The sequence below is a fragment of the Onychostoma macrolepis genome, chromosome 12 (assembly GCF_012432095.1).
Source record: "Onychostoma macrolepis isolate SWU-2019 chromosome 12, ASM1243209v1, whole genome shotgun sequence".
Lineage (NCBI taxonomy): Eukaryota > Metazoa > Chordata > Actinopteri > Cypriniformes > Cyprinidae > Onychostoma > Onychostoma macrolepis.
Window position 1 is genome coordinate 729,696 of NC_081166.1, and position 20,305 is coordinate 750,000.

Genomic DNA, 20,305 nt, shown 5'->3' on the forward strand with positions numbered 1-20,305 from the left:
ATAAAAACTATAAAGTATGTTAATAAAACTAAAATAGCACTGTTAACATGCAGGGGGCCTATACTATATTATATTTATTAGATATTATATTTTATTATGTAATACTATATTATGATAAAAATCTGTGACAGTAATTTCTTGTTCTTATTTTCTCAGGAGGTATTCAAAAACTAAACTCTAAACTTCATCCCTCAGGCTTTTAGTCCAGAAGTGTGCGATCGCTCTTTCATCGGCCCAAAGACAACATGTACCTGCTTCATCAAAGAATACTATTAGCCTGTAATACGGCGTATAATCGGCTGCTTGCGCTCCTCTGATTGAATATGCATGGCTGTCTTTGTGCTGGAGTGGCAATAAAAATATCCCTCGTTTGATGTATTATTCCTCCTGCGGAGGGTATTGATTAAGCGCTTTTCAAAGCGATCGGTAGAAATGTTACTCGCATAAATCGATTGCGATTCCCAGTCCTGCAAATCGGCCGCAGACAAAATCCCAGAGCGAGCGCCTACAGATCACTCTGATCCCCCGAACAGGAGAAAACACAGAAATAAAACAACTGATGTCAGAAAGAACATATATTGGTGGAGAGTCTTTTTACTTTGGGCATAAAGTAATAATTCATATAGAACTGTAAGGTCAAATCTGATTCTACTCTTGCAGACTTCAAAGAAGATGGTATATGGTTTAGGATGCATCTAATATTTCAGCTTTATTACAAAGAAAACTAAGATAAAGGAAATTGACTGTTCAAAAGTTTGGGGTCAGTATGACAGAAATTAATACTTTTATTCATCAAGGGTGCATTAAATTGATCAAAAGTGCCAGTAAAGACATTTATAATGTGACAAATGATTTCTATTTCAAATAAACGCTGTTCTTTTGAACTTCTGTTCATCTGTGAATCCTGAAGAATAAAATGCATCAGTTTCCACAAAAATATTGTGCAGCACAACTGTTTTCAACATTGATAATAATCAGAAATGTTTGTTGAACAGCAAATCAGCATATTAGAATGATTTCTGAAGATCATGTGACGCTGAAGACTGGAGTAATGATGCTGAAAATACAGCTGCGCATCACAGAAATAAATTACAGTTGAACACATATTCACATAGAAAACAGCTGTTTTACATTCTAATAATATTTCACAATTTTCACAGTATTTTTGACCAAATAAATACAGCCTTGGTGAGCAGAAGAGACTTCTTTCAAAAACATTACAAATCTTACTGACCACAATTTTTTTTATTTTAGGATACCTTTCACATTTCTGCTTTTAAACCCCTTTTTCCTTTCAAAAACAAAATCAAAACACCAAAATATGACAGATACGACATGGTTGTAGTTCTCATCAGAACGTCATCTAAAAGATACATTTTAAAGTACTAATAATATTTAATTATTTAACAGATTGTCAGCTTGTCAGTATCTGCTTTATTTGTTGTTAAGTGCACTAAACTGTCAGATGAAGGGACGGTGCTCGGCTGAAGGAATCTCTGATATGAATCAGAAGATGCATTTAAACTCATGCAGTCCAGATTAACGCTCTAAACTGATCTATGGGCCGTTTTTCCAATCCATTAACACCTGACACTAATCTAAGAAGAGGTCTGGGTCGACCTGCTATCTATTTAATTATAATGAATTCAATCTCTGAAAATCAATCAGCATTTTCCAGCGCAGCTCGGCGGAGAGGAAACACAATGACTTACTCACAGCGACTCTGAACTAGAGCTGGGAGATTTTTCTGATTTTATTGATTCATTCGAATGTAATGTTATGCCATGATTTTATTTATTTTAAATCACAGTTTTGAATAAAAATATTAGCAAATGTTACAATTGGACACGCTGACAATATGTTGATGCTAAGGGCCGATGTGAGCGTATGACGGCGCAGCGGAGTGACACACTTTCACAAATTGTTCAAAAATATGGATTCTTATTAGTGCTGTCAAACGATTAATCGCGATTAAACGCATCCAAAATAAAAGTGTTAATTCACATAATAAATGTGTGTGTACTGTGGTTATGTATTATGTATACATAAATACACACACATACAGTATATATTTTGAAAATATTTACATGTATATAGATTTATAGATTTATATTCTTATATTTTATATTATATATAAATGATATATTTATATATAATATAAAATATAAGAATATAAATCTATAAACATAACATATGTTTCTTAAATATATACATGCACGTGTTTGTATTTATATATACATAATAAATAAACAATTAATCGCGATTAATCATTTGACAGCACTAGTTTTTTTGTTTCGTAAAAAACAACAGTGGCACTACGTAAACAAACCGGCGTTTAAAGGGTTAAAATTCTTAAAATGAATGGATATTTTGTAGTTATGATCAGGACTGATGTTGGTAAAATGATTTATGTTAGTGAAAGTGGAAATTTTTAAGACTGTTTTTTGACGGACATTTTTGTCGTCTAAGGACCTAAGTGTAACTTTTTTAAATTTACGCACAAGGGTTAAAACAAGTTTATACAATATTTGCCCTCTATTTCATGCATCTTTTCTGCAAAGATATTTAAAAGTAATTTGTTTTACATTTACAGCATGTTGAACTTCATGTGTGCTGCACTTGGAACAGAACTTTCTTTGGTTAATAAAGAGAATGTCACTTGAATCATGTCGCAGTTACATTTTTAAGTTGACTATAGTATAGTATAGTATAGTCCTACAATGTTCAACAATGTTATAATACAATTTTGCATACATCTTTGTGGCATAGTATGTGTATTTAGTTTAGCATAGTATAATAGTATAATTTTTCATGTAGTATAGTATAGTATAGTATAGTACGGTATAGTAGTATAATTTGTCGTATAGTATAGTATAGTGTAGTGTAGTATAGTTTTACAATGTTATAATACTATTTGGCATATACCTTTGTAGCATAGTATGTGTATATTTAGTTTTGTGTATAATTTGTCATATAGTATAGTATAGTATAATATAGTAGTATAATTTGTCATATATTATATTATAATATAGTATAGTAGTATGATTTGTCATATAGTATAGTATAGTATATACCCAGGTGAAAAACAAGTACACTTCCATAATGTACTTAAAGTGCTCTATTTTCACGCACTAATTTTGTACTTAATACCTAAAGACACCATAAATATGAACTAAAATGCAGTTTTAACATACTCTGTATTTAAAAAAAAATTTTTGTCACCACTTGTAGTGCACTTTAACCCATTTTTCATACACGAGTACATTCAAGTGCACTACAAGTGGTAACTAAATACATTTTTTAAATACAGAGATAGTATGTTAAAAGTGCATTTTAGTTCATATTTATGGTGTCTCAAAACAGCACAGTTGAGTACACTTAGATGATCTTAGGTTTATCTTAAGAAGTACTAAAGGATAATTTTTAGTATATCAAGTACAAATTAGTGCGCGAAAATAGAGCACTTTAAGTACATTATGGAAGTGTACTTGTTTTTCACCTGGGTAGTATAGTATAGTATAGTATAGTATAGTATAGTATAGTAGAGTAGTATAGTATAGTATAGTATAGTATAGTAGAGTAGTGTTCTTAAATCAAAATGTCAAAATCGAGATTTTATTTTTCACCATATCGCCCAGCCCTACTCTGAACTAAAGTTCTCAAACGTTGCTGATGCTGACAGCATTATGAGAACTGGACACAGATCTGGTCATTGTGAAGGTCAGAGATCTGAAGCACTGTGAGAGTCTCTCAGCTGAGATGACTTCAAACACATGATTAAGACAAGGACATCACACCGTCAACAAAAAAACCACAGGAAGACCTGACATAAACACACACAATGCATTCTACTTAAAAATGCCTCAGTTACATAAAAACTGTCAAGAAAAATCGCTCATCATATGTAATGCAAAAAATTCTGTATTTTAAAGGTAGTAGAATCTGCCTGTAATTTATTCAGATTTTAAAATCATTGAAATCCTTATATACTACCAGTCAAAATCAGTTATATTAGTATCACTATCGCTGATACATTAATGCTTTTGACTGGTAGTGATAGTATCACTGAGATGCTATTGTAGTTTTCATTCATATTTTGAGTAACTTAGCATTTTTATATTTCAGTTTTATTTTGGTTGAAGTTTTAGTAATTTTGCTGTGAGGGTTTTTTATTGTTTAATTAGAGTTTCAGGTAACTATAATAACCTTGGTCAAAATTTTGGAATAATTAGGATTTTAAAAAAATGTTCTGCTCACCAAGGCTGCATTTATTGGATCAAACCGGAATAATGCTGCTGAAAATTCAGCTTTGATCACAGGAATAAATTACGTCTTACAATAGATTCACATAGAAATCAGTTATTTTAAATTGTAATAATATTTCACTGTTTTTACTGTATTTTTGATTAAATAAATGCAGCCTTGGTGAGCAGAAAAGACTTTGTGTAAAATTACAATGAGAATTACAAACAGTAAAAATGCACTACTGATGGTCCTATAAATAGAATGTTTTTATGCAAAATAATTTTTTCTTTCTTAGGATTATGGTGTGAAATGTTGATTCATTGAAACATACTGTTAAATTCTGTCTTGTGGAAGCGCCGTGTGTCCTGATTCAACTAATCGGTTGTTAGTACTTTCACATTTGCCTCTTGGGACATTATGAATTTGTAAATGAAGCTCTGTCAGTAATCTCCCATCGACCGATAAATCATTAACCGCAGCGACAATCCTCTCACAACACGAGACCTGAGCGATAAACCTGCAGGACTCGTGACTTAAACACACAGTTCATCTAAAACAGACACAAGAGTTCAGCAGAAGAATGAAAATCATTCTGGTTTGATTTGTAAACTGTAATTTATTCCTACGATGCGCAGCTGAATTTTCAGCATCATTACTCCAGTCACATGATCTTCAGAAATCATTCTAATATGCTGATTTGCTGCTCAACAAACATTTCTGATTATTATCAATGTTGGAAACAGTCGTGATGCACAATATTTTTCTGGAAACCGTGATGCATTTTAATTTTCAGGATTCACAGATGAATAGAAAGTTCAAAAGAACAGCATTTATTTCACATAGAAATCTTTTATAACATTATAAATGTTAAACACACACACCCCAAAGATATGAATGGTAGTATATCATGGTTTCTGCATAAAAATTAAGCAGCACAACTGTTTTAATCATCAGAAAGGCTTCTTGAGTCTTTGCCGTCACACAGAAGTGAGCTGCTGTAGAATAAGGTCTGCAGAAATGATCGCAGAGCTTCAGAGCGGCTGTAAATAGCTTCCGTAAGTCACTCGGGGTAATGTGTTTATTAAATGGCAACTAAGTGAATCCCAGAGGAAAGCCGTCGCTCTCTCATGGTCTTTAGGAACAGATCCGGCGACAGGCAGGTCCTCGGGCAAAATCTCTTTTTAAACACTTTAGTCTGTCGTATTTAAGTCGAGTGGTTCTGGGGTTTTGGCTCAAATCCCAATGCAACACATACAATTAAAACATTAAAGCTGAACTCGACAGGCACTGCTCACATCGCTCATCGAGCTTTTCTGATGCATGGAAAAGTACAACATTTATTATTTCATTAATTAATTAACTTATTTCTTAATGCCATATCAGCAGCAAAGGCTGATTTCATGTCAAATGCAGAGTAGCAGAACTGAAAATGAACATAATAGCAATACAACTTCAATAAATGGAGAAAATTATATAATTAAAATACATTTTTTTACAAAACTATTACAAATACAGCAATTATATAAGCTCTTTTAGTTTGATATTTGATAGAAAATCTAACATTTTTAAGGAGCCTTTTTAAAATGTCAATTAATGACATTTCTAAATGAAACCGTTGCCTAATATCATTTGAATTTCAGTTCAGAGCAAATCTAAAGAGGTTGTGAATGCCATTGCACGATGATTTTAGATTCAAAACCCGAGGCTCTACTGAAACACAGATTGAGAGCGCAGATCTCTGAATATAGAGCAGATCTCTAGAAACAACAAATGCACGAGAAAGCGGGTCAGATCAGAGAGTTTAGCCCAGTAGCCTCACACGGTTTGGAGAAAAGCAGAACAGAAAGAGAGATCTGTCTCTAATGGACTCATCAGTGCTGAGACTCGTCTGAAGCTAATTTAGGGTCATTTCCACTAGACACTTTCATCACTCTTTAAACTCTTTAAAAGTCATCGTTTATATCAGCGGTTCTCAACACTGTAAAAAAATTCCACCTATAGCAACTTAAAAACTTAAGTTCAGTCGCTATACAAGTTGTTATATACAAATAATTTCAACTTAAATTACATTCAAACGAACATCAAGTTGAATTTCATATAACTTATTTAAAAAACTTATTTTGATGAGTTACAGTTAAAGTTGCCATGATTTACTGATCATTTAATTTTTTTTTTTTTTTTACAGTAAACTGGTCGGTCACAATAATAAAATTATGAATATAGTTTAACTTTAGCTGAAGTTCAACTAATTAATCCAATTCGTCTGTCACTTGTTACACATATTACACAGATGCCAATATGAACCAGTGTTATTTCAGTATCACTGAGATATAGTTTTTTAGTAATATTTTGACTTTATTTTTATATTTTCTGTTTTCATTTTATATTTGGTTAAAGTTTTAGTATTTTTCTTGTGTGTTTTGACAGTTTTGACATCAACATAAACTAAATAAAATGGGAAAATGTTAGCTAGATAACTAGATAAAATTATAAATAAAATGAATAAATATATATATATATATATATATATATATATATATATTTTTTTTTTTTTTTTTTTTCCAGTTTAAGTTTATTTTATTTCAATTTACAAAAATAGTTTTATGGTTTTAGTTTCATGCCCCCATCCTCAAACAAAACATTTTAACATCAAAAACATTTTTGTTCACTTTTGTACAGTACAAATTTGGGTCACCTATATCATATGAAAAGTCAAATCTGTCCTGAATCAAAACCAGTTGAGAATCGCTGATTTATTAAACTGCAGTCAAGCAAATGTAAGTTATTGTAAGTTTTTACTTGAAGTTAATTAGTTCCCAACAAATCCTCACAAAAGCTTCAGCATCACAGCAGGATGAATGATGACTCAGCCGATCAGGAGTCAGTCCTCATGTATTCCTGAAGTGGTGAATATGTAGAAGGAACTGTTCCAGAAGCGCTTAAAAGGATGAATATAGAGACGGAGTGTCTCGGGAAGGGTTAACATCAGACGGTCAGCATGTGGAAACTGCTAAAACCCCTTTCTGTAAAGCTCAGTCTCTAAATTCATACCCTTTGAAACATAAAATATTCAAGCTTGGAAAAGGAAAAAAATCTACATAAGCCGTCCAACCTCACTAATCGACTAGAAAGCCACATTTTTACATGATGCAGTCCTTATTCTGAGTTGAATTCTGTCAAAACAACTAGTGATTCGCAATTAGTACCATTTACACGAAGGTAGCACTGGATAAACCTGTTAAGACTTTATTGAGTTGAGCATGAATGTGTGGTTGAGTTATATTAGATGAAGATGGTCCATAAAAAATAAGTGTTTTTATGATTAATTTTCTATATGCGAAATCTGCATATTTCCATGTAGATCAGGCATATATCAGGCAGAATTCATGTAGTTAACAGAAAATAAATACAGTCATGAGAAGTTAGCACCACATCGCTGCACCAAAAGCGCTGTAAAAGGACTATTAACAGCTGGTTACTAGTAACGCCTCATAATTGAAAGATACAGCTATATAAGTGTGATTTTGATAAACTGTTGCTGTGCAGTAAATTTACATGACTGGAGATGAATAGAGATGATGTGCAGCTTTCACTCACTGTTCTGGATGGACGTATTCATCATAACGTGTGTGTGTACATGCATCATAAACACAAACTCAATCAGCTCTCACGCACAGCAACTACACTCTTTGACCAACGACATACAGTCATACAAATATGAAAACAACGCTCTCAGGTGCAAGTAAACAAGTACAGTTTAACTTTTTGTCAACAGCACTTACTACTGAAAGCTGAAGCTTTTTTTCAGAATAGTGAACCACAAACACACAATACTGTCTTCATCTTCAACATCTATTGATTCAGCATCTAAAACCCAACAGTGTTTCTGTGCATCTTTCTTTACAATAAACGGCTTGATTTTGATCTTTTTTCTCATGCAAGGACATTCAAACAATTTTAAGTGTGCAAATACATTTGAGGCCACTGTTGTGATGTTTGTGCATAAGGACCATATCACTGTCATCTCTGACACATCTGAATGACAGCATCAACACGCCTGCAGTGGAAATGAGTTCAGAAGCAGCGCTAGCCTGATGCCCAAAGTTTCACTTTTCTGCACGGCAAAGCAAACCAGAAAAACACACACCAACGTACTTACAAAACCTCCTACAAACATGGCAATGCAGACGAGGCGCTCGCCCACACACGAGTCAGTGATGAGCCATTAGCACACTTCACAAGAGCCCAAATATCATCCTGCAGGGGAAACACGCTGGTGCGCTTGTGTCGCCTCCAATTGTTCTACCAGTTAGAGACCTAAAGGTTTGACCGGCGCAACGAACACACGGTTAATCTGATGCGGTGACAGTGGACGCATGGAAGGACCAGGAGACAAAGGCCTCGTCCAAACCAACCCAAAATCACTGATGGGAATGGACAAGCTGGGAATTCATCAGTGACTGCGAGTGTGATGATGGCTTTATATAATAGGTCTGTAAACAAGAAGTTCAATTCAACATGAAACACTATGCACAACCCATTTCTATAATTTTCAAATTTGCATGATCTACTTCTATAATAGAAATATTTCTGAGTGAGAATTATACAACCAGAATTCCGGAAATGTTGGGACGTTTTTTTAAATTTGAATGAAGTGAAAACTAAAAGACTTTCAAATCACATGAGCCAATATTTTATTCACAATAGAACAGAGATAACATAACAAATGTTTAAACTGAAGAAATTTTACAATTTTATGCACAAAATGAGCTCATTTCAAAGTTGATGCCTGCTACAGGTCTCAGAATAGTTGGGACGGGGCATGTTTACCGTGGTGTAGCACCTCCTCTTCTTTACAAAACAGTTTGAAGACGTCTGGGCATCGAGGTTATGAGTTTCTGGAGTTGTGGTGTTGGAATTTGGTCCCATTCTTGCCTGATACTGGTTTCCAGCTGTTGAAGAGTTCGTGGTCATCTTTGACGTATTTTTCGTTTAATGATGTGCCAAATGTTGTCTATAGGTGAAAGATCTGGACTGCAGGCCAATTCAGCAGCCGGACTCTTCTACTACGAAGCCATGCTGTTGTAATAGCTGCAGTATGTGGTTTTGCATTGTCCTGCTGAAATACACGTCATCTGGAGGGGAGCATATGTTGCTCTAAAACCTTTATATACCTTTCAGCATTCACAGTGCCTTCCGAAACATGCAAGCTGCCCATACCGTATGCATTTATGCACACCCACACCATCAGAGATGCTGGCTTTTGAACTGAACGCTGATGACACGCTGGAAGATCTCCCTCCTCTTCAGCTCAGAGGACACGGCGTCCGTGATTTACAACAAGAATGTCAAATTTGGACTCGTCTGACCATAGAACACTTGTCCACTTTGAAACAGTCCATTTTAAATCAGCCTTGGCCCACAGCACACGACGGCGCTTCTGGACCGTGTTGGAGAGCCTCTGCCCATCTTTACTTCTGAAAGACTCAGCCTCTCTAAGACATCCCTTTTATGTTACAGACCTGGGCCCGTATTCTTAAAGACTCTAAGAATCCTCTCAGAGAGCTCCTAATTTAGCTTGAAATTTTCTAACTAGGAGTCTTAGCTTAAAAGTGATTCAGGACCAATCTGAGAGCAACTCTGAGCGAGAAAAAGGCAAAAACTTTTATCTCAGTGAGGAGGCGGGGCTGACCCCGTTGCTAGCTATGACACAGTGTTTTGAAGACTGTGATTGGTTGGTTGTCCAAGAAGGAAATAAAAGAGCGCTTTTAAGAGTAGGGTTTATTTTAAGCCTTCACTTTGAAATTACAGGCGTGATGTTTCCTGTTTTACTGTACACTCTCTCTCACACACACACACACATACATTATATATGTATATATATATATATTCTTTATCTTTTATTTACCATGCTGTCATACTTAACGTATTTTATAGGAAATGAACAGCGACACAATAAGGTTCTGAAAGTGCTGTAACAGACCCAAATCATCGCTTCTGCATAGTTGCATTTTTCCAGTTGCCAAATATGTTAATGTAGTTAATGTAGTGATTACGTCCATTTCTGGCGCTATGGCATTTCTGCACGGTGTCAGAGATGTTAGCGTGTCTCTAATAAGATCGGTCACAAACATGATTCCTGCACGAGCTAATGTGTAGCGTCTTATTAACTCACTGTCATGCATTGTGTGCAACACATCTCTTCTCCCTCGTCATGTTTAGTCCATTTTCTCCGCTGCTAAAGAAACTCTTAAGCCTCTTAAAAGTCCTCGTCCGTACTCCTCCTTTTTGATGAAAGATTATGAAAATAACCATTTCTTTAAACTTGAAGTTAAGCTAATATACAGAATAATGCTTGGAATAATAATTCTTGCAGAACAATATCAGGAATGTTCACCGCAACAAATTTATTTAATGTTGCCTAATATCAAGTTACTGATGTTTCAGACACAATATTGCAAGATATTTTATTTTACAATATGGTTCCATTTGTTAACTACATTAATCAACATGAACTAACAATGAAAAATACTTCTAAAGCATTTATTAATCTTAATCAAAAGTTGCATTTGTTAGTATTATTTAACAGACCAGAGCTAACATAAACTAACATAAAAAAAGATTAATAAATACTGAACCAAAATTGTTCATTGGTAGTTAGTTATTTAATGCATTAAGTAATGAGACTTTATTGTAACGTGTTACAGTTTGTGCTTATCTTTTTTTAGGTTACCTTTTATTTGATTGTTTTACCCATTTTTGCTTTGTATTTTTTTATTCTTCTATTTTACTGTGTAAAGTTCCTTGAGAAGCTACAATAAAGGTGCAATATAAAATAAAGGTTATTATTATCATTATGTTATCAAATTGGACTAAAAGTTACTGTCTTCACTCACACAGGGTATAACAACTTACCAAAAAAATTAAAATAAAAATTTCCCTACATGGTTTCACTTGTTGTGTCAAAAATGATCAGCCTACAAAATGTGTCATTACGCTATATTATTACCAAATCTTGAGTTCAATCTTTTTATCAACTTATTTTCTTTCAGTTAGCACAGGTTTTATATTGTTTTACGGAGCTGACTGACTGTAGGCCTCATTGATCTGAGCTCATTCACCTCACTTTTTAAGTGAATATTGCTAAAATTATTCACAAAATTCACACCAAAACTGGTGCATAAGCTCAGATTGATGAGGCCTACGATAAATCAACTCCAAAAAGAAATACAAAACCCGTAAAAAGACTGAATCCGAGATCTGGAGAGAATACAGCATAATGAGAGATTTACAAGCAATTTTTTAAAAGCCAGTCATTTTTGATAAGGAACACTAAATCAGGTAAGGACATCCAGCACAGCACAGCACAAGAGTTAATCAATAAAAATAATTCAAAAAGACACCAAAACCTGACGTTATCCGATATATCCTGGAACTGTCACACTTCCAATCAAATTAGTGGAACACAACTAGCAGTATAACAACACACCATCGTGAAACATGGCAGCTGTCAGAGTCTCTCAGCTCAAACACGATTTCACGTCCATCTGTGAGGATGACAGCAGCTCTGAGTGAGACATCAATGCAACATCTGCACATCTGAAATCACACCTACAAACTCCAGCTTTGTGTTTCAAAACCAAAACGAGTTCAAAGCATGCTGAGATGAAGCCTGTTACTAATGAGGAGTAATTCTTACATTTCATTGCATGATGCATGAAGTTATTATAAAACACAAACAGCTTCAAACTGAAGTAGATTGAGCAGCTTTAGTCCTGCTTTATCGTCACTGAACACTGGTGAGAACTCATGGTGTCAAACGGTTCATGAAACGCCAACACACACGTCCTGACTGAGCATCAAAAAGACCGACAGCTGCTGAAATTGAATCAGTGCACATCGATATGGAGTGAGCGGAGCGATCTAACGCTGAGTGAGCAGGACTGTTCATGTCAGGAGATGATGGATCCACTTACTTTCCTGTAGACCAGCATGTTGGGAGACTCGTCGGCCACACCGTTACTGCTCTGAGCGCACGAGCTCGGCTGAGCCATACTGCAGCAGAGGAACGGATACTCCTGAACCACAGACAGAGAGAGAGAGACGGATTACAGACAGACAGCTAGAACCAGAGAACAATGGATGGATAGAGAGACTGACAGAACAATAAATAGAAACAATGAACGTCAGAACGACAGATAGATAGATAGATAGATAGATAGATAGATAGATAGATAGATAGATAGATAGATAGATAGATAGATAGATAGATAGATAGATAGACAGATACATAGATAGCATGATAAATATAAACAATGACAGACAGACAGATAGATAGATAGATAGATAGATAGATAGATAGATAGATAGATAGATAGATAGATAGATAGATAGATAGATAGATAGATAGATAGATAGATAGATAGATAGATAGAAACAATGACAGACAGACAGACAGACAGACAGACAGACAGACAGACAGACAGACAGACAGATAGATAGATAGATAGATACAAACAATGACAGACAGACAGACAGACAGACAGATAGATAGATAGATAGATAGATAGATAGATAGATAGATAGATAGATAGATAGATAGATAGATAGATAGATAGATAGATAGATAGATAGATAGATAGATAGATAGATAGATAGATAGCATGATAAATACAAACAATGACAGACAGACAGACAGACAGACAGACAGATAGACAGATAGACAGATAGATAGATAGATAGATAGATAGATAGATAGATAGATAGACAGATACATAGATAGATGATAAATATAAACAATGACAGACAGATAGATAGATAGATAGATAGATAGATAGATAGATAGATAGATAGATAGATAGATAGATAGATAGATAGATAGATAGATAGATAGAAACAATGACAGACAGACAGACAGATAGATAGATAGATAGATAGATAGACAGACAGACAGACAGATAGACAGATAGATAGATAGATACAAACAATGACAGACAGACAGACAGATAGATAGATAGATAGATAGATAGATAGATAGATAGATAGATAGATAGATAGATAGATAGATAGATAGATAGATAGATAGATAGATAGATAGATAGATAGACAGACAGATATAGATATAAACAATGACAGACAGATAGATGGATAGCATGATAAATACAAACAATGACAGACAGACAGACAGACAGACAGACAGATAGACAGATAGATAGATAGATAGATAGATAGATAGATAGATAGATAGATAGATAGATAGATAGATAACATGATAAATATAAACAATGACAAACAGACAGATAGACAGACAGACAGACAGACAGACAGACAGACAGACGGATAGATAGAACCAGAGAACAATGGATGGATAGAGAGACAGAACAATAAATAGAAACAATGAATGACAAACAACAATGAACGACAGACAGACAGACAGACAGACAGACAGACAGATAGACAGATAGATAGATAGATAGATAGATAGATAGATATAGATCACATGATAAATATAAACAATAACAGAGACAGACAGACAGATAGATAATTAGATAATGACAGAGAGACAGACAGAGATGCTACAGCTTTTATGAATACATAATAACACCAGATCCTGATGAAGACATTCACGGAATGAAGATCTCGGAATCTCACCGATGTGATGATGATGATGGAGTCGCTCAGTAATACCTCCACACACACACACACACACACACAGAGAGAGAGAGAGAGAGAGAGAGAGAGACACAGAGAGACACACACACACACACAGAGAGAGAGAGAGAGAGAGACACAGAGAGACACACACACACACACACACACACACACAGAGAGAGAGAGAGAGAGAGAGAGAGAGAGACACACACACACACACACACACAGAGAGAGAGAGAGAGACACACACACACACACACACACACACACACAGACAGACAGACAGACACACAACGCGCCTCGACGCGCGGCCTGGAGGAGATGACTGAGGACGCGACGCACTTTGACGGATGAGAGGAAGGAATAAACACGCGTTTACCTCGCACGATCGCGCCGCGTCGCTCCTCCGTCCGCGTGGGTTCGCGCAGGGCAGTGCGTCAGCTGGCGGTCGCGCTGAAGGGGCAGTTATTCATTGGAAACGGTGAGTTATTTGCCCCTCGGTGTGACAACTATCGCTTTCCTCTCCTCCAGCGAGCGGCGGCGCGCAAATCTCACAACTAGATCGTGAACGCGCAGGGTCCGCGGCCAATCACACGCGCGCTCCCGCTGTCCACGAGAGCGCGCTCCGCGTCACACATTTCATTACATTACACTGCACAGTGCACACACAATATGATCATTTGCAGTTATTATTCTGCGCTAGACTGTTTATTATGTGTAATTTAGTATTTTTTTTTTGTAGGCTATTTTTAATCTACTTGTACAGAAACAGCAATACAATTTCACAAACAATTACAAATAAACCGCAAATAACAGTGAATTTTTTAATTACAAAAACTGAAATAGTATTTTCTTGTAAAACGTACTCCAAAAATCGTTTTATTTACTACTATGAAAAATAATTCTTAAGTGCATGCATGCACAGGACTATACTGCACTGCATTATTTCGTATAACGAATTTTATTGTAGTTTTATTTTCTTTCCTTATTCATTTTTATGTTCTTAAATTATTTTTATACGTTTATTTTTAGCTATATGTCTTATATTTCTTTTTTTAAAGCACATTGAACTATGTAGCCTACCTATGAAAAATGCTATTTTTGAAAGTCTAACAATCATAAAGTACTAAATAATTCATAAAGCTGTAAAATGTAAGCTAAATGGCACAGATAACATTGTTTTTGGCTAAAAGGAAATGTAACTAACATTTAAAACACATGTGACAACTTACCCCGATTTGACATTTATGAAAAATACAATTCAACCTTTCAAATAAAATCAACCTTTTCTTAGCCTGACTTTATTCTGTTCAACCGTTAATCAACAGCAAACATTTAATCATATTGGGTTTTAGTTTAAGCCAGAATTCACCAATATTATTCTAGAAAGTCTTAACTAAATGTTTGATATAATATAAAAAACCACTGATAGAAAATACAAGCTTTTCTAACTCAGAACACAGTCTAAATTGTTTAGTATTATATAACACACTCTAATATAACAGAGGGCACAGCAATCCTCTAATGTCATATATTAGGAGAAGGCAGTCTAATCAGACTGTTTATTGCAATAAAAGGGCGAGAAAACTGCAGCAGATAATAATGAACACCCGCGGGGTTTGAGAGAAGGTTACTGCTCTTCACAGAGCTGCTCATTACATGCAACATGTTTACAGCACACAGGACAAACACACCATCACACTAATGTTTTCATCAAATGACGGAAATGTTAAATATGTTTCTTCACTCACAGTCCATCAGCGTTGGGTTTAAATGAATAGTGACCCAAAAATGAGAGAAAATCTGCTGTAAATGTGTTCACCCTCAGTTCATCTGAGATCAGGGTGAGTGTGTTTCTTCATCAGATTTGGAGGAATGTCTTGGAGTGAATGGGTGCCGTCAGAATGAGAGTCCAAACAGCACTCCAGTCCATCAGTTAACATCTGGAGAAGACAAAAGCTGAAACTAATCCAGCATTAAGACATTTTTAATGTCTAAAATATGTGAAATACTGGAGTGGTGTGAATTATTGTGATGTTTTTATCAGCTGTTTGGACTCCCGTTCTGACGGCACCCATTCACTCCAAGACATTCCTCCAAATCTGATGAAGAAACACACTCATCTCGGATGAACTGAGAGTGAACACATTTTCATTTTTGTATGAACTGTTCCATCAACTGTTGTAGTCTCAACGATTATAAACCACATCATCTCAGAAATCCAGCTTCATTTTTAAAATGTGATGTAAGTAAAGTTTTATTTACTTAATAGCCTACTCACCGAACCTTAAAACATACTTAACGCAAAAGAGTCTTACAGCATCGTCCGACTAATGTGAAATGGACACTAAAGGGCTGCAAGAGACGATATGCAGATCGATTCTGCTCCAGAAATAAACTTTAACAGCCGGTCTGTGTGTATAAATGTTCATTTATCTGGAGTTCTCTCCATATGGAAACTATAGGTCAGCGTTGAGCTTCACTCATGAACCGCAGCTCTGACATTTGCTCGTCTCGGGTAACGTTCATTAGTTTTCTGTAAGAGATGATTGAATCTCATTAGCAGAAGTCAGTCAATATCTGCCTCTGGCATCTGTGTGTTCAGCACCTGCAGTCACTTACAAAACATCATTCTATTAGTGATAAATCAATAGCAGATTTTTTATATTTAATATAAGTAGGGGCAAGTTGTCACTCTTTTACTCCAGTGAATATTTCTCAGGGTGGGTCTCGACTACAATAAAACCCTATCTTTATGGTACAATAAAAATATACAGCCGTTTGAACAAATGTTGAGCTATAGTGGGGCATGTTGTCACAATGGGCCACTAAACAACCTACTATCAGCAGAATTGAATCAGTAAAACAGCTATGAAGTGCAAACAATTCAAGAAACAGGACAAATATCGCTCCAATGTTTTGGCCAGCAGAAATTGTCATTAAAAACTGTATAAATTAAAAGACTGTAAACAGGACAACATGCCCCGATCTGACATTTATGAAAAATACATCACAGTTCAAGCTGTGGATGACTCTCGATGTCAGGGAAGTTTTATTGTGTTTTGTTCTTTATTCAAGATCTCAAACCAAATATTGTTGTATTATTTATATACTATTATACACTGGGGAAAAAATTGCTAGTAAATTTCACAAATAATTACAAAGAAATGGCAAGTAACATTAAACATTAAATTTTAAAGTAGAAAAGTGAATTCTTATTTTTTTTTTTGTAAAACTTACTTAAAAAAACTTACTTAAAAAAAATTTTGAACCATCATTTATTTTTATTTTTATTTCAGTTTAAGTTTTAGTAATGTTGTAATGTGCTTTTCATTTTTAGATTTAAAAAATGTAAAAATTAAAAAATATAGCTTTAATTTTTATTTCAGTTTTAGTCATTTCAACTTTTTGAAAATAAAACATTACTTGTTTTTCAAGTAATATTTATATTTTATTTCAATTACTGAAAATGATTTTAAATACTTTTAGTTTTAGTTAACAATAACAACAGTGTCTCAAATTCACAAAAAATATATGAATAAATCAAATAAGTGACAGAAATAAATAAAATATGATGATATTGGACTGTTAGTTTGGAGGATAGCAATATTCACAAAATATTCTACACTCTCAGAAAAAAAGGTACAAATGGTACCATTTCAAAAGTACACCTTTGAACCTAAAGAGTGTATATTTGTATCTTAAAGTACACATAAAAGGTACAAAAGTGTGCCTTTTAAAAAGGTACAGCTCCAGTGACAGATTCTGTACTGAGATTGTAACAAGACAGCTTTAAAACCAATATACAAAACCGCTGTTTGTGTAACTGGATTTACTGAGATACAACCGTGTGACCACTTCCCCTTGTGACAACTAGCCCCGGTCTGCTGAGTGTGGTCAGATGAGCAGCTGTGTCTCATTATACACTGATCTGGAGCCTGCGGAGCCGCCACATGTCACTCGCCTCTCTCCTGCGTCTCTAGGTAACGCGTCTCCTGAAGGAGCTTCTCTCCTGTCGCGACCATATGCCGCTCTGACCCCCGCCGCCCCGCGGCATGCTGGGAATGAACTCACACAGACATTAACATGCCAGTCAGGAAGCAGAAGAGCAGGTGAAATGCCAGAGATGAGTTCAGGAAGATCTTCATCATCATCAGCGCTTCACAGAGGAAACCTGGGGGTTATTATAGTTAACCAAAAATAAAATACAATAATAAATGCTAATTATATTTTGGGAATGTCTGAAAATATTTACATTTTGGCAAGGGGTGAAGGTTGAGATTATGAAGATTCTGCATATAGCCTTTTACTCCCTTGTTTTTCTTGCTTGAAGGGATACCCCAGGAGTCATGTAGTAAAAACCAGAAATATATACTGCATATACTCTTATTAAGTGCAAGAAAAAATGAATAATGAATAAAACTAAAGGAAAAAAAAAAAAGCTAACTAAAAAGCTACTTTACTTTAGATTTTAGTTGCCAAAGCAACACTTCTCATTTTCATTTAGTTTAACGATGTACTAAAATAACTAAAACTATAAATAAAATCAATAAAAACTATAAAGACATCAAATACTAATAATAACAAAAACACATAAAAATTCCAAACGTTTAACTAAAATGCAAATATAACTCATTTTAAAATATTCACCTTTATAATAGTAATTTAGTAATGAAAGGAAATGCAAAAAAAATATTATTTTTCTTTATATTACAGAGAATATTGGGGAAAAGGACAAATACATTGTCGCTATGTAAAAAAAAAAGCTTTTTCCTCATGCAAAATGTAATTTTTCTTTTGATTTTGAAGTGAAATATAATTAGAATCTTCTTAACTGGTTTAGTGAGACTCACCCAGCAGCAAGTAAATGTGCTTCTGTGAGCAATATATACGTAGGTATAGACAAATATATATTTTTATATATGTATACATATGTTTTATTTTCTTAATTGTTTATGAACCTTTATATTTTTATTTTAATATTTTATTTTTGCTTTTTAATTCTTTTTTTTTTTAATTCTGTGAATCACTTTGAATTAGCATTGTGTCTGAAATATGCTATATATATATATATATATATACAGGATGACTTAGAGGCCATTTAGAAAAGAAAACTTAATTACACTCAAAAATTACACTCACACAAACCAACATTTTTTCCATTATTTCACACTCTTGATTTGGGGATGGATATATTTCTGTGAGATTTTCCGATGCGTCGACAGGGAGCACAAACACTGATCACATATTAAACCCTGAAAACACAGCGTCTGTCAAATGAATAAATGTAAGTGCACACATCAGCAGATGTTACTGACGATCTCGTGTTACACGATGAACTTTAATGTCCGTCACGACCGCTGTCTGAAAGTGTGCAGAGACTGAGAGAAACCACACATTCTCAGACGCACAGGACCAATGCATTTGAATGAAACGGGTGTTTTATTGTACAAAGGCATCGTTCCCGTGACCTTTAGCTGGGCGTCCCGCGGTTCTGCTCTATTTGGGTCCCAGCATGTCCTGCGGTCGCACCCACTGCTCAAACTGCTCCTCTGTCAGGAAGCCCAGCTTGACGGCCGTGGCTTTCAGAGTCGAGCCCTCTTTGTGCGCCGTCTTTGCAATAGCAGCAGCTTTATCATAACCTGAAAGAGAAGACCAGATCAGATCAGACACACAGGAACGACAAACACACTTCAGCAGCAAGCTGACTGAACACATAAATTCATTACTCAGAGATGCAAACAGGTGAGAAGGACGCAATTTGCTTTACATGCTCATTTGTAGTTACTTTAAAGTATTTGTATGTCCAAAACTGTAACATCTTGTTGCAACATTTTACAAAAATCATGAACACAAAACCAGTCATAAGGGTCAATTTTGTGAAATTGAGATTTATACATCATATGAAACCTGAATAAATAATCTTTCCATTGATGTATGGTTTGTTATGATAATTTGAGGGTATTAATCTGAGGGAGCAAAAAAATCTAAATATTGAGAAAATCACCTTTAAAGTTGTTCAAATGAAGTTCTTAGCAATGCATATTACTAATCAAAAATGAAGTTTTGATATATTTACGGTAGGAAATTTACAAAATATCTTCATGGAACATGATTTTTGGCGTAAAAGAAAACTGATAATTTTGACCCATACAATGTATTGTTGGCTATTGCTACAAATATAGCTGTGCTGCTTATGACTGCTTCTGTGCTGCAGGGACACATATTTGGTCAAAATCCCATGTTATAAAAGATGAAGTACTATGCAGGCTATTTAAGATGATATTGACGGCAACGCTGACCTAAAATACTAAATGTTTGCCCTCTCTCTCTCTCTCTTCACCGTTCCCACATCTCAGACCTCAAATACATAAAATATTACCCTTTCTAGACAGAGTTTTTGAAGAAA

General features: G+C 34.9%; 2 protein-coding genes across 5 annotated transcripts in view; both read right to left on the reverse strand.

The window, feature by feature from the left end:
• rgs7b (regulator of G protein signaling 7b) overlaps positions 1-14,519 on the reverse strand; it is a 57,486-nt gene extending 42,967 nt beyond the window's left edge. For 3 of the 4 annotated variants that reach the window (XR_009273687.1, XR_009273686.1, XM_058793572.1), the window contains exons 1-2: positions 14,276-14,518; positions 12,222-12,323 (exon numbers count right to left, since the gene is read on the reverse strand). Coding sequence is in view for 2 of the 4 variants with exons in the window: in XM_058793572.1 (XP_058649555.1) it covers positions 12,222-12,299 (78 nt within the window). In the remaining 2 variants the exon portion in view is untranslated. Of the gene's footprint in view, positions 1-12,221; positions 12,324-14,275 lie in introns of all 4 variants that reach the window. The other variant, XM_058793571.1, reaches the window with a different exon arrangement.
• A 4,067-nt stretch (positions 14,520-18,586) lies between these two features.
• The window catches only part of fh (fumarate hydratase), a 10,382-nt gene continuing 8,663 nt past the window's right edge, over positions 18,587-20,305 (reverse strand). Inside the window, exon 10 of the mRNA XM_058794568.1 lies at positions 18,587-19,538. Coding sequence (XP_058650551.1) covers positions 19,396-19,538 — 143 coding nt within the window. The 3' untranslated portion in view covers positions 18,587-19,395. The remainder of the gene's footprint in view (positions 19,539-20,305) is intronic.